Source organism: Poecilia reticulata, linkage group LG9, assembly GCF_000633615.1.
Source record: "Poecilia reticulata strain Guanapo linkage group LG9, Guppy_female_1.0+MT, whole genome shotgun sequence".
NCBI classification, from domain to species: Eukaryota; Metazoa; Chordata; class Actinopteri; order Cyprinodontiformes; family Poeciliidae; genus Poecilia; species Poecilia reticulata.
Genome location: NC_024339.1, coordinates 22497029 through 22511698, shown reverse-complemented (window position 1 = coordinate 22511698; position 14670 = coordinate 22497029). Strand labels below are relative to the sequence as shown.

General features: G+C 38.0%; 1 protein-coding gene across 1 annotated transcript; it reads right to left on the bottom strand.

The window, feature by feature from the left end:
* Positions 1 to 4481: 4481 nt before the first annotated feature.
* Positions 4482 to 14270, bottom strand: slc6a4b (solute carrier family 6 member 4b). The gene is made up of 13 exons (XM_008418690.2): positions 13994 to 14270; positions 13107 to 13241; positions 12733 to 12952; positions 12432 to 12570; positions 11389 to 11523; positions 10261 to 10364; positions 9298 to 9425; positions 9095 to 9207; positions 8632 to 8763; positions 8396 to 8495; positions 8202 to 8302; positions 6720 to 6887; positions 4482 to 6614 (listed from the first exon to the last, which is right to left on the bottom strand). The coding sequence occupies exons 1-13, from the start codon at positions 14193 to 14195 to the stop codon at positions 6504 to 6506; spliced, it is 1788 nt and encodes a 595-aa protein (XP_008416912.1). The 5' UTR covers positions 14196 to 14270; the 3' UTR covers positions 4482 to 6503.
* Between the last annotated feature and the right edge of the window lie 400 nt (positions 14271 to 14670).

Genomic DNA, 14670 nt, shown 5'->3' with positions numbered 1-14670 from the left:
GGAACAACTTTATTATAAGATGGTATGGCCAAGAGTGTTTTTTAATTCCCATGTCACCAGATGGTCTCTGTAAGTTTTTCCATCTTTGAACTTTGTAATTTTCAGTCTGTGGTGTATTTAGGATGGTTTCATTGATAGCACTAATAACTTCATGGTATGTTCATAGAGTTTTATATAAAGGTTAAGCTGTGGATTAGTGATTTCGTCAGTTGAATGCACATAAATAAAAACTTTAGCAATTAGAGAGGATTTTAATGCTTTCATGTTGAAAATGAAGGAAATAAAATCAGGATGTTACAGAGCCAGTGTATAAATGGCGACATCTGCTGGCCAAATGGCAGCATTGTATTTAATCGGAGGGAACTTTTGAGCCATATGGAATGAAAATCCAGCACATGCGCAGTAACATGACGCAGTGATCTGAAACAATAATAAAACTATCCATCCATTCATTCATTCATCCATACACCCTTGCTCCTTAGTGGGCTTGGGATAAGTGCTAGCGCCAATCTCTCCAACGGATGTTCCGGGAGAGGGCAGGGTAGAACCTGGGCAGGTTGAGAGGTTACACAGAGACAGACAGGACAAACAACCATGCACACACACTCACACCTAGGGACAATTTAGAGAAACCGATTAACCTGACAGTCATGTTTTTGGATTGTGGGAGGAAGCCGGAGTACCCGGAGAGAACCCACGCATGCACAGGGAGAACATGCAAACTCCATGCAGAAAGACCCCAGGGCAGGAATCGAACCCAGAACCTTCTTGCTGCAAGGCAGCAGTGCTACCAACTGCGCCACTGAGCTGCCCGAAAATAAAACTAAACTGATAGAATATTTTCAGATTCATCAAATGTACAACAGCTGAAGTTGGTGATGATTTGCAGAACTCTGGATCCTGAGGAGGAAATGAAGTTCTGGTCCACCTTTCTGCACCAGAAGCAGAACAACAGAAAGTTCATGACTTGCATTGAAATGAAATCTAAGCCAAACATTTAATTGAGATCTGTTGAGTTATCTCTGCATAATTAATCCAAAATAAAGAAAAACTTGTTTGAGAAAACTTTATTGTATATTTTTTAATAAGTAATTTATGGATTGACATATATTATTTAAAGATGAATTAAGAGACCCAGAATGTATGGACAACATTTGGGAAATTTTATGACAGGTTATCACTCTAATTCATGAAGATAAACAGAAATGACATAGTTTAAGTGTGAAATGGCTTGGTTACAGCAGAGGTATTGTCTGTTATTGCACAATAGCTAGCTCCACCTTAATCTTCTCAATTCTCATGGACTGACTATTGACCAGCTCTCCAACTAACGGGTCGGGAAAGTCTCTAGATCCTGGGGCCTTTACTCCATAGAGAGTCTAGGAGACGTTCTGTGTAAGCTGGTGGCGGGAAGACTCGTCTAGCCTCTGACTGCCTCCGATCCAAAAGTTATCACCCTTTTCAATTATCAACGCAATTAACTGAGTAGCTCTCGCAGTCACATAACCTCAATGATCACTTTTGTTAACGGCAGCTCTCTCCCTTTTAATAGCGAGCACTTGTTACAGGCTAGATACATTTTTAGTGGTTCTTGTCTTGATGAGAAGAAAATCACCCTTAAAATGGAACAAAGCAGATCTAGTCCTTTTTTTCCTTTAGACTCTTTGATCTCAGTCAATCAGTGACCTTTGTCAATTCACCAAGTCCGTTGCAGCAGTGTTGGGGTCTTTGGTCGAATAAGGGACCCCGGATCTATGGGTAAACTGGTCTTGTCCCCTTCAAATAGTGCGGAGCCTTAGCCTGTCCGTGGATTCCAGGGTGCAGTCCTCTGCTGTTGGTCCAATTCAATATATTCTAATCATCCAACTCAATTTGTTAATTTTATTTAACAAATGTATTAAGTATGTTTAAGATAACAGATTTAAGTCACTCTTACTCAAATCATTTATTGTCTTCTATTAAACATTTAAAATCTCTTTGTCTTAATTCTACAGAAAGTCAACTCAAACTTTTAAGTATTTCCAAACTAAATATTTTGGAAAACCCTTTTTACAATGTCCTCTAAATATACTCTAATTTAAAAGTTACAAATCTTTTCCTTAAAGGACCTTTTTACTTTGACTTTACTTGAAATAATTAAGTTCAATACCATATTTGTATCCCACGTCTGACCATGACTCAAGCTTACCAGGGACAGATTCCCCAGTAAGCGACTGTGGCTCTGTGGGTAGAGTGGTTGTCTTGTGATCAGAAGGCTCTAGGTTCAATTCCAGCTTCCTCCTGCCTGTGTGTGAATGTGACTCTAATGTGAAGTGCTTTGAGTAGTCAAAGTGACTGGAAAAGTGCTGTGTAAGATCAGTCCATTTACCATTTTTTGAAGTAAACTAAATGATTTGAGTAAGACTGACTTAAATCTGTTATCTTAAACATACTTAATAAATTTGTTTAAAAAAGTAACAAATTGAGTTGGATGATTAGAATATATTGAATTGGTTAAACTTAATAAATTAAGTTGGATAAACTTAATTGAATTGCTTGTTACCCATAGAAGCAATTCAATTAAGTTGGTTCAACTTTTTCTTTTTAGAGTGCAGGTAAAAAATAAAAATCTGAAAATTATGTGAGCTGTTTTCAGTAATAAGGTTTTGTGTTTGTGTTGGAACAGAAATGAAAGGAGCCGGCCCCAAGGTATAATTCTAAGTAACTTTTCTCAAAACACAAATACAATGAAACATTTATTATTTTGAATCACATTTTTCTGTGTGCTATACACCCACATATATGAATAAATAAGAGCAAAATACCGTCCCCAGTAAACAAGGTAAAGAACCAGATTCAGTTAGCACAGTTATTCTTATATTTCACACAATTAAGATGCATGGAAAGAAAATGTAGGATGAACTGATTTTCTTTGACAGGAAACATATATAGATTTATATATATAGCAAATATAATATTCAATTTTATCTGATATAGAAATTAATCAGTCAGCTCAGACTTATTTAGCTAATGTGGAAATATGACAAGTAGAAAGTAATGAAGTTACCTGTAGCATCTTTCCTGTTTCTTATTTCTGCAGTGTCAAAGTGCACTGAAGAACAGAGCGACGGGTCAGGCTCCTGGGGTAACATATTATATCCTCTCTCTGCATGTCTAATGGATGGGTGTGTCGACTTTTATTTTCTAACACAGAAGCCATAATTGACATCATGAAATGTCACTCACGGTAGACAGAGCTCCTTAAATAATGTCATTGCAACAAGAAAGCATGTAATTAATGCGTAAAGTCAGAGGTCTACTCTTAAATGAACGCATGCAAACACAGACACATATTCTGCTAATAAGTATCAGTTCAGACTTAATCAATCAAGGATGTGCATCTGATTGGGTAATAAGGTAAACAGGAGAAAGAACCCACAACAGTTTTAATCTTATCTTGAAAGAAAGAAAATATGATGTCAGTGTCTTCACCCTGATACGCTGTACCTTCAAAAAGTAATCATCTCCTTTAAGCCTTTCTATATTTTGCCACATTACAACCAACAACATTGGCGCATTTTAATAGCCTGGAACAAAGTGGTGCATATACATATAATTATAAGGACAAGGATAAGTGTTTTCTGCCTTTAAAAAAAACCCAACAAAACAAATAAAATTCCTAAAGGTGTGTCCTGCATTTGCACTTGACTCACTTTACTCTGATACCCCTAAACTAAATCAGTTCAATGAGGCATGCTTTTAGTTAACAGAGTCCTCCTGAGTTTAATTTGATCACATTAGAAATCCAGCATAAAGGTCAGGGAGAAAGCTAGAGAATATTAAGTTGCCACTATAAGGAATTTGGGACGTTTGTGAAATTATCTTCTTGATTACATGAACGCATAAAAAAACGATACGAGTAATAAAAACCAAACCTTTCCACACAAATGCCAAGGAATAAAATTACATATTTGAACATTTAGTAATCAACAATTTTGATTGTTTACAATATGACATGTTGCTTCTGACAGCTCTTGTCGTGTATTTCCTTGCTTTGCATTGTATCATATTAGCAGCAGCATTTTCGTATACGCTGCATCGGGTTGGGAAGGCAGGACTGTATTTAATAGTGTGTTCCTTTCATGTATCCACTGCGCTTGCCTGTTCTCGACTTCAATAGGCACAAAAGGGCTTTAATCTGCTCACCGTGCTGCAGCCAGCAGCAGCTCATATGTCCTGAACTGTGTTGTTCTTGAAGAGATAAACCCTGATGTGGACAGAATTTGACTGGAAACTTCAAATGTGAATGTTTGCAGAGAAAACAGGATTATAGTTGTTTGAAAGTCTAATAGAAATATCCAAAGTTTAATACCGCTCTGTTTCTATCTAACATATTGTTTTAACAGATAAACAGACATCAGGGTGTCTTAAGAGTTTTGTGTATGTTTATCTGAAAACTTAAATGAATAAAATGAACCAGACGGAGACAGTTTGGCGTTAGAATCACTTTATGCACATTTTGCAGAAACCATGTCAGGGAGGACACAACAATCATCACAAAAGTCTCTGAATAATGCATTTAAAATAACACTTGTGACTAAAACATAATATATGTTCTGATAAATATCTGAACAGTCTTTAGAGTAAAAACTTCTTATGGAGAGGCACAATATTGTTACCACCTTTACAGTTTTTGCACACATGTTCAACTTAAGGCAAAACAGTCCAACGAGAGTCAAAGGACATTATTAGGAAACTTGTTTTTTTAAAAATATGAATGTCATCTGAAAAATTAGATTAGAAATTAATTAGAAACATTTTCACACGTACTATCACCAGAGAGGATTCCTGCTTTTAAAGTGAGACAATGGTATAATTTCATATTTTTCTGATTTCTGTGTTGTTCGGTTACATTTTGTGTGATTTAACAGGGTAATACACCTTTTTTTAGGATTAATTCAGCAGCAGTCCTTCCTAATAAATTATTATACTTCAGAGCCAGATCATAAAATACAACGATGTGGTAAAAACTATAAATACCTGTCAACCTGTTTTGGGCTTTGTTGCAGGGAACCTAAAAGTAAATGCAACATTTGGCCCAAGAGGTGATCAAATCTAAATCCCTCTGTTGGAAAATAATGCCATCAAACAAGTAAATAGTGGAGAAAGTGCTTCCTAATTAAATAAATATTATAATTACAATCTAAATGTTACACTCCTTGGCAAACTCTAATATGAGTGCATGACAAGGAATTAAATCTTCAGTAATATCTTACATATTTGATACATACACAGTGGTATGTTTTAATGATCATGGCTTACAACTAAACAAAATCCAAACATCTGCTTCTCATAAAATTAAAATGTCACACAAGTTTAATTACAGTATGAGTGTTAACACAGAAATATTATGTTATGACACACACAGCAGTGGCAAAGTTGGCTAACTTGACAAGTGTTCAGCAAACAGTATTTCACTCTTTCCACAAGGAGAAAATGCTACAAAAATGGGTTTATAGAGAAGCTGGCTGGTAATAAAGTCCTGTATATGTCAATGGAAAGTTAAGAGAAAGGAAAAACTGCAGTAGTCAGAGTTGCACTAGTCAAAGCTTCAGGAGCCACCACGCATAGATACATCCAGGACATAGACTCTGGCGGTCTTTTGATCAGAGACGTCTTCATTTGGAAATCAAGCTCTCAGATTATGTGCCTTTCTACTCTTTCAGAATCTAAGCGGCTTGAAGTTTGGTGGGAAGTTTCCACAGCCAGTAATGGTTTGAAGAAACATGTCATCTGCAGGTGTTGGTGCACTGATGCCTGTAGGTAGCACAGCCATTTACCAGGACATTTTAGAGAACTTCATGCTTCAATTTGCAGCTGCTAAGGCAGCTTGGGTGTCTATAACACTGTAGCAGAGCCACATTCTGATCTCATCTCTGCATTGATGTAATAATTTATGCAAAGGGACTAAGTGCTGAGAGCATATTTAGTACAGTTTATGGGCATACGTTTTGGTAAGCCAGAATTAATGAAGTAAAATCCTTTTGTGGTTCTATGTTATATAGAACCACAAAAGGATTTCCAAGCCATCATCCTCAAATAAAAGAGAAACAAACACTTAAAATATCTCACTTTCCGTGTAATAAATCTATTTATGAACTCACTTTTTAATTTCTGAAATAAGGTAACTTTTCAATATTCTCTGATTATTCTTGTTGAGATGCACCTGCATTAATATTAAAACAAACCACAGAGCATACAACAAACTAGTATCACATGAGAAAATAGCCATATTACAGAGCTGTGGACTGTGCAGGTGATGCAGGTCTGACTCACACAAAGTAAAGATATAGCTATTGCTATCTTAGATCCTCAAATGTAGCAGCATTCAACTTTCCGCCAGTCTGCTGTGAAAAAGCCATCCGACGTGTTCAACGTCACCACCAGGAGAACAGTCATGATGACAGGTCACGTTGGGGTTCAATCACAAATTACTTGAAACTGTGGTTTAATTAAAGAGGAGTTCACAAGCACACAGAGGTGTTCATGTCTTTCTGCGACACGGCGGCCATGTTGAGACTGTCTGCATGGACGTCTGGGATGGTCCTCTCCGGTCTCAGACACACAGCCAGCCTCTGTGGGAAACGAGCAGCCGACCAGAGGGTTTAAAAGAGGCTAGTAAACTAAACACATGAGAAATGGTTTTATTGTTTTGGGGTTTTCCCTTTTAATCCACAAACCTGTTTGAGAGAGCCAGGGGTCCACACCAACTTGTAGACCATGTACATGGGGATCCACATGAAGGAGGAGAAGCTGATGACGTAGCCGACTGTGATGCTCCAGTCTGGATACTTGTAGTCGAACAGCGTGAGGGGAGGTGCTTTCAACAGAGAGCTCACTATGATGTACTGAGAGGAGTGGAGAGAAATTACAGTTCAGTGTTGGAAATTTCATGCTCAAAAGTTTTCAGTCGTGCCAATGAGTTTTGTTTTTAGTGTTTTCCCCAAACTATCTGGAGACCTGCATGCTTTTTTTCTTTTTGTTTCTTTGCAAAAAGCTAATGCTTGTTCAGATCAAATAGAAAATCGATGTTTAAGTCTTATCATGGATTCGCAATTAAATTGAGCTGTGTACTTGCATCCACCACATGAATATTCTTCGATCTGAACTCTTCCAGTGTGACTCTTACTGCAGATGTAGGGTCATTGTGTTGCTGTTACAGCTTTTTTTTTTTCTCAGGATTGCCCTGTATTTAGTACAATTCATATTCCCATCAGCTTTAACCAGCATTCCTGTTCACACTAAGGCAAGGTGATCACATGATGATGATGATGATGATGATGATGATGATGATGATGATGATGATGATGATGATGATGATGATGATGATGATGATGATGATGATGATGATGATNATGATGATGATGATGATGATGATGATGATGATGATGATGATGATGATGATGATGATGATGATGATGATGATGATGATGATGATGATGATGATGATACGATGTGTCTCCATGAGAACGGTGTGATCATGGAGACATTTTGCTTGTAAGTTGAAACGGTTGGATTGGGTATCTTCTGACCCGCTATAAACATTTCTACAAAAGTTTGTTTCACTTTATCCCAGATCTGAAAGTTATACTCATGCCTCACTTTTCAGGTTTGTGCTAGTATAACATTTTGAAAGCTATGGATCCTTTCCCTTCCGCTTCGACATTATCTCTCACTTTATGCTGGTCTTGTATACATAATCAAAATAAATCCCACCGAGGATTGTGGTTGCAAAAGGACAGAATGTTAAAAGAGTTAAAAGGGTATAAACATTTTTGCCGTTCATTGCAAATGTCATTCTTTAAAGTAAACTAAATATGTAAATAAAAGAAAGACGGATGCAAACAAAAAGGAGACGTATCAAGCTGAGAGTAGAAAATGAAGGCTGACATTTGTTTTAATGTGGGAAAAGAGGAGTGAGGAGTTTAAACTAGAAGAGAGTTTATTTAAAGGCTGCTGGTCTAAGGAGTGTTTGATGCCACAACAAGCTTTTACTCATATCTTATCTACTGTAGCCCACTTATCTCTGGATCTCCTCAGTGGATGATGCTTATTTACCATTTCTTCCCTTCAAAATAAATACACATTAATGTGTTCTCATTGTGCCAGTCCCAGGTATATGCTACTGTTATAAAAACATTGTCTTTATCTTCTTCTCTTACTGCCAGAAACGCAGGACTTATAGCAACCCAGCACACTCTCCAGAACAATCCTGGGGCTTGGCCGAGCATCGCCTGAACATCGTTGCTAAATCTTTTAATCCCTGAAACCAGAAATGACACACAATGTAATTCTTAAAGACAGTTATCAAGAAAAACACACAGAAACGAAAATGTCAAAGCGTCTATGTTTGTACCATAGAACCAGGAAACTGCAATAGCTTCAAGGAAACCCACAGCAATGATGGAGCATCCCACTCCAAACTCCTCCAGCAGCTTCACCACATAGGCGCCACCCTATATGTTCATGTCAAAGTTGTGAGTTATTTCAACAGTTTTATCATCTGGAAGTGCCCCGATTTTAAAACGGCAAAGAGCTGGAACTGTCATTTTGAGCAATGAGATGACAAAATGTGTTCAGAGGAATACTTACATTTGTGAGCGTGCTCAGAGAACCCAGGAAACAGACGACCACCAAGCACAGGACAAAAAGCTCACGTCTGTGAGAGAAGTAATCTGGGTACTCATCCAGCACAGCAGTGATGATTGCCTCTAGCCCTCCAAACTAAAACACACGCAAACATTTATATTAGAAAATTCATAAATTATAGTGACCGCCAATAAACAATCAGCTCTTGGACTTTTTCATTGGGATTTTAATTGGGAGATGGCAGAAAAATGGTACACAGTTTTAAAATTGGGCATCTGAAAAAGTGTGGCAGTAAGATGAATTCAGGCCCCATCCCTCCATTATCCATAAAATCTAGAGCAACCATTTTCATTCAGCAATGGCCTATTTAGAAAGTAGAGTACTGTTGTGTTTACTCTCTGTACTTTTGTTGCACAAATGGCCGTTTGTGTATTAACAACATTTTGAAACCATCCAGATTTCATACCGTACTGTCGAGTCCCAGTGTGATCATCATCACAAAAAAAATTATAGCAAAGAAAGTGGACCCCATCATGTTTGCAATTGCTTCTGGGTATGTGATGAAAAGTAGACTTGGCCCTGAAATAAAACATAATAACAACAGGAGCAAGGCACAGGTTAGTACATGTTGAATCAGCTGATTTGATTTTGACTTCTGCATTTTCTGACCTTTGTCTTTGGCCACATCCTCGACCTCAACCTTCCTCATCTCTGCCATGTAGCCCAGCACCGTGAAGATTACAAAGCCTGACACAAAGCTGGTCAGGCAGTTCACCAAACTGGTCACAATGGCGTCACTGTTGGAGGAAGAGCACAACTCAAATGAACAGCCGTTACTGCAAGTGCTTAAAAGTTAAAATAAAACTAGAAAAAAAAATCAAACGAATGTTTCAACATTATTTAAAGACATGCACAGACTTCACTTCAGACCAATGACCTTGAACAGGGCAGCATTACTGATTTCATCTGGGATGCAGATTAAATAAATTCATGAGGTGGTGTTGTGTTTGCTCACAGAATAATCAAATAAATGCTAAAAATGGTAAATAATACTAATATACCTATTATTGTAATGTTTTCTTTTTTAAATTCTGTAACCCCAAAAATCAAAATATCAAAAATAAAACTTTTACTGAATTGTGACACTTCTGGAGCTCGACACTAAAAGCAAAAATCCTGCATATCTGTCCTGTCAAAAAATAAAAAAAGAAGCAAAGCTAAAGGTCTGTCTGTTATTATTGTGGAAACAGACCTAAATCAATTATAATGCAAATGATTACCTCTCTGAGAAGAGATGGATTATACTTTTAAATTAATAGCTTCCAGAGGATGTTACCCTCCGCTGCAGCATCTGGTTTAATTCATGGTAGCTATATTCCTTTACTTTACTGCATTGGGTTTATCTGCACAGCACACACACACACACACTTGGTTTTCATAGGGTCATATGTTAAATTTCACGCACAGTTACTCTATGTGGATGACCTTTAAGTATTTCAGATAGATTGCAGCTGATGCATGATGTGCTTCGGTTCTAACTTTGTATGGAGACTACCTACTTTTTTCCAGCGGTAAAACACAGACTCGTGTGACTCAGAGGGTTAATGGCCATTGGATTTTGAGGAAGCGTACCGATAGCAGTTATTTGTAAAAGGGTTGTAGCTGGAAAGAGCCAAGAGAACGCCGAACCCGGGACCCAGAGAGAAGAAGATCTGAGCAGCAGCGTCCACCCACACCTGGAAAACAGACGCAGACACTTTTCAACCCTTCCTCGAGTCTGCAGTCTGGGATGCTGCAGGTTTTCATATGTTAACCATGAAAAGTCATTCATTACTTCCTGGCCTTTTAGTGACTTAACGTCGTTAAATTTCCTATTTCTCTACATTGTGGTCTTGGTCACTCAATGTAATTCTGTCAAACTGAAAGATGTGCCTGTCAGAGGAAAGCCGAGCTGCTGCACAGCTGCATGCAGGGAGATCTGAAGAGGATTCGGCAGTAAAAAGGGGAGAACAGCATCGGATATCCATGAGCGAGGGAGAAAAAGGGGGGAGCCTTTGTTAATGGGTAGAAAATCTAAAGTAATTATGCATCTTATTATTCTGCTCTGTGGTTTATTTATGCATCTCATTTCATCTCATCCATATTCGCTTCCAAACAAAGCGATCGCACAGGTTTGGTGAAACACAGCAGCGAGCCGGATGAAGATGAGGACTTTTTTTTTTTTAATAGATGTAGGAGATATGGATAGGCAGATTGTCAAGAGGCTGGTATCTTTCCAGGCGCTATTATCAACAAATATGTTTAATAACCCTCCAACAAACTTAAAGCTGTTCATTTTGTAAATTTACTTTACTTTGAAAAATACATAGAATAGTTTAGGCTAGTAAATGTTCAGTTTTTCTGCAAGTTCTTCTGTTACTCACTGGTTTAGTGCATGCCAAGGTTTTATACAAATCAAGCTGTAAATGAGAAATTGTTCTTAGTCTGCTCGATTAAATAAAGCTTAAATAACAACTAACATTTAACAGGTTTTTCTGTTATTATACAGGAATACTGCCCCCAAAATAGAGTTTTAAAAATAATCAAGAATAAATCAACAGATAATCTCATATGTCTTTTTTTAGATTGTAAGTCTACACATTAAATAAATTAGCATAGGAGAAAAAAAAGTTACAATTACAGCAGGGTTTTAAGATGATGATATGGGTGAATAATAATTCTAACATATGAGAAATATGGGTTAAGCTTTAGATAACGTACACTGGTCTCCAGCAGCTTGTCCCACTGTGGTTTCAGATAAAACACCACACCTCTCCAGGCTCCTGGCAGAGTTGCACCTCGAATCAGCAGGATGAAAAGCACAATGTAAGGCAAGGTGGCGGTGACCCACACAACCTGAAGGTGAGCAGAGAAAATAGCAGAGAGTGAGGAATGGAGAGATGTGAAAGTCTTTATTTTAGCAACTCAAAAAGTGAAACTCAGTACTAGCGTTTGCAGAAACAAGAGAAAAAGGGTGTACTCTGGAGTATCTGCACTCAATAGTTGATGGTTTTCAGTATCAGTGCAGCATGGCTGCATGCTGTCGACCTCTGTGGGGTTTCATATCAGTTAAATCAAGCGCAGAAACACACAGGTCACTGACGCAGGTTTTGATACTTTTGGCAGAGTGGGCAGATGCCAATTCCAGTTGGACATGTTTTTATCGGTCTTCATAAAGCTTGTCTGCAGAAGGAAACATGAACTGTGAGCTTCATAAAACAGAGTGGACCGAACCATCACTGAACCATCACTGAATGTGGAAACTTCACACTAGACTTGAGCTCTGTGTCTCTCCACTCCTCCATCAGACTCCTGGGTCTTAATCTCTAAACAAAATGAAAAGTTTACTCTTCAGATGAAGTCCTCTTTCATCTACAGAGGACTTTGGACCACTCCTTGTTCTAATTAACCCAAGATATTTCTGACACCGTCTCTGCTTGCAATTGATGTCCCAGATTTGTCTATGTGAGGTGAAGCTTGAAGCTCTGACTTCACTTTGGGAACCGCTCTAAAATGTTAGGAGGGTTTTGCTTCACAATCTTCTCACAGCAGAGGTTATCCCTGCTGCAAATGTGCATTTTCTTCTGCCGTCTTGTTTCCTTCCACAAAACTTTTCATTTATATGCTTGAGTACTGCCAATTTTTTTGATTGGCATTCATAGCCACAATAAAGGGCTAATCATCGAAATGAACAGAAATAAATACTCTGCAATACATCTATGTAAGATGGGAGTAATAAAGTATATTCGTTCATTCATTCCTACCTTCCCTGAGGTCCGCACACCCTTCCAGAGGCTGAAGTAAACTATAGTGAAGATAAGAAAGAGGCAGAGCATCAGCTGCCAGCGAACACCCCCGACATCTCTCAGACCTGACGACTTGTGGATTTCAAGAACGTTCCTCCTGTTGAGAGAAAACCCGCGTCTCATCAGGCTGTCAGCAAACAAGACAAGAAGGGCTTGTGGATAAAAATAACCATCTGGCAACATTTGTGAGAACTGTTACAGTAAAAGCTATTTATGCTCGCATATGTGGTTTCTGTTACTCACACTTACATGCACTTACGTGTAAAATTCCTCTGCTGGAGACCTGGAGGAATTTGTCCAAGTCACATTGTCCACGCCAAAGTAGTTGGTGCAGTCGGGGGTGTTCCAGACGTTATCGCAGTTTGTCCAGGGGAGGATGCTGGAGAAGGAGGAGTAGAAGTAGAACAGGGCCCAGGCGATGATGGTGTTGTAGTAGAAGGACACGTACAGAGCAATGACACAGATGGCATATCCTATTCCTGAAAGACCAAGTCACACATCACAAAGTGTTCCCACTTTTAGCTTTGTAAATAAAATGCAGTGATTAATTAAGGGAAAGGTTCAATCAAAAGGACTTTTTTTTGTTGTCTTATCTGAATACCTGCTTTAAATCAGCTCATTGCTCGGCCTTACCTTTGAAAATGGGACAGATGTGTTTCCATATGGATATGGCTCCGGTTCGGTGGAACTGCCCGAGAGCCAGCTCCATGTAAAACAGCGGCACACCACCAAAGATCGCCATCAAAATGTAGGGGATGAGGAAAGCACCTGAACACATGCATAACAGAAGACGCTTTAATGTCTCAGCTGAAAGCAGCAAATATTTAACACAAAGAAGTGACTTCAAAATTAATCAAATACTGATGCAACCACAGAGGAGCCACAGAAAGAAATGAAGAAATAAGAAAAAAACAAAGAGAGAAAGGAAGAAAGACAACATCTGAAAGAAGGAAATATCACATCACTAATTACCTTGGTTGAAATTAATTGCTGATGCAAACGTTTTTTTTWAAATAAAATAAATAAATATAGCTTTACTATTTACAATTTGGTTGCCTAAAATGATCGTTCTAAATTGACCCTTCTATACAAAATGAATAAGTGTATCAAGTTTATTTTATATAATTTTGTTCAAATTATATATTTCTCTTGAAATATGGATATTTCATATCCGTATTTCCATAATATGGATATTTCAAGAGATGAGCCAGTAACACAGACAGAATAAAAAAAAGAAATTAACTCGAAATGTAAAAAAAAGAAAAAAAGAGGAATGTTTCTTTGTTTGTTTGTATGCTTAAATGCCTTTAATTTTTATTACTTTTCCATTTTAGATACGCCTGCTTTGGCACCATGGACAGTTCTTGCTATTAGTTTTTTCTGAGTAGTTTTACATTATTTAATCTATTGGTTAAATGTATTATTATTATTATTATTATTATTAAATGTTAAACAAGTAATTGACTTTACAAAAGTAGCTTCAATAACCTGGAAGGCAAATGACATCTTTAAACTCTTACCGCCACCGTTTTGATAGCAAATGTAAGGAAATCTCCAAACGTTGCCCAAATCCACCGCGAATCCGATGACAGACAAGAGAAAGTCCATCTTCTTGCTCCATTTGTCTCTGGAGTCCGTCTGGGTGATAGCCGGCACCACCGCGGCGTTGTTGGCGCTGTAGCCGGAGTTCGGAGAGCCGTGCTGGGGCAGAGTGCCGGCCATGACCGCAGAGTCCTGTTCGGGGCAGCGGACTGTGAAAAGTTAGAGAGAGGATCCGCTCCAGAGGAGAGGAGGACGCTGCTCCTCAATCAGATCACAAGGGCCGAGTGGGAGGAGTTGATGGAGCTGCGGAGGAGACGTGGAGGTAGCCTTCCTGTTAGTGGAAGAAATGAAACGCTTTCCTTTCTGATAGAGCTTCTAGTATGGAAGTAAATATGTGCCATCAGAATTTGAATAAAAAATGCATCTGAAACTTGAATGTTGTATATTTGCGCTTACTTTTTCAATTTGAAAATTAATTCAGAATACAATTTTGACCTAAAAAAAAATTCAGTGTCATTATTTGTACACGTTTGCAATTTTCATTTGTTAAAAAAATTCACATTCCTATTTCAAAGTGATGAAATTTTCAATATATATATTTTTCAGTGTTAAAAAAATTCAGCATATAAAAAAATTCAACTTTTAAAAATTCAAA

Coding starts and splice junctions, on each gene's coding strand:
- slc6a4b (XM_008418690.2), bottom strand. CDS start 14,195: ATGGCCGGCACTCTGCCCCAGCACGGCTCTCCGAACTCCGGCTACAGC. Junction 12,953..13,106: donor CATCTGTCCCATTTTCAAAG/GTAAGGCCGAGC, acceptor TTGGTCTTTCAG/GAATAGGATATGCCATCTGT. Junction 8,303..8,395: donor TGCAGTTTCCTGGTTCTATG/GTACAAACATAG, acceptor TTCTGGTTTCAG/GGATTAAAAGATTTAGCAAC.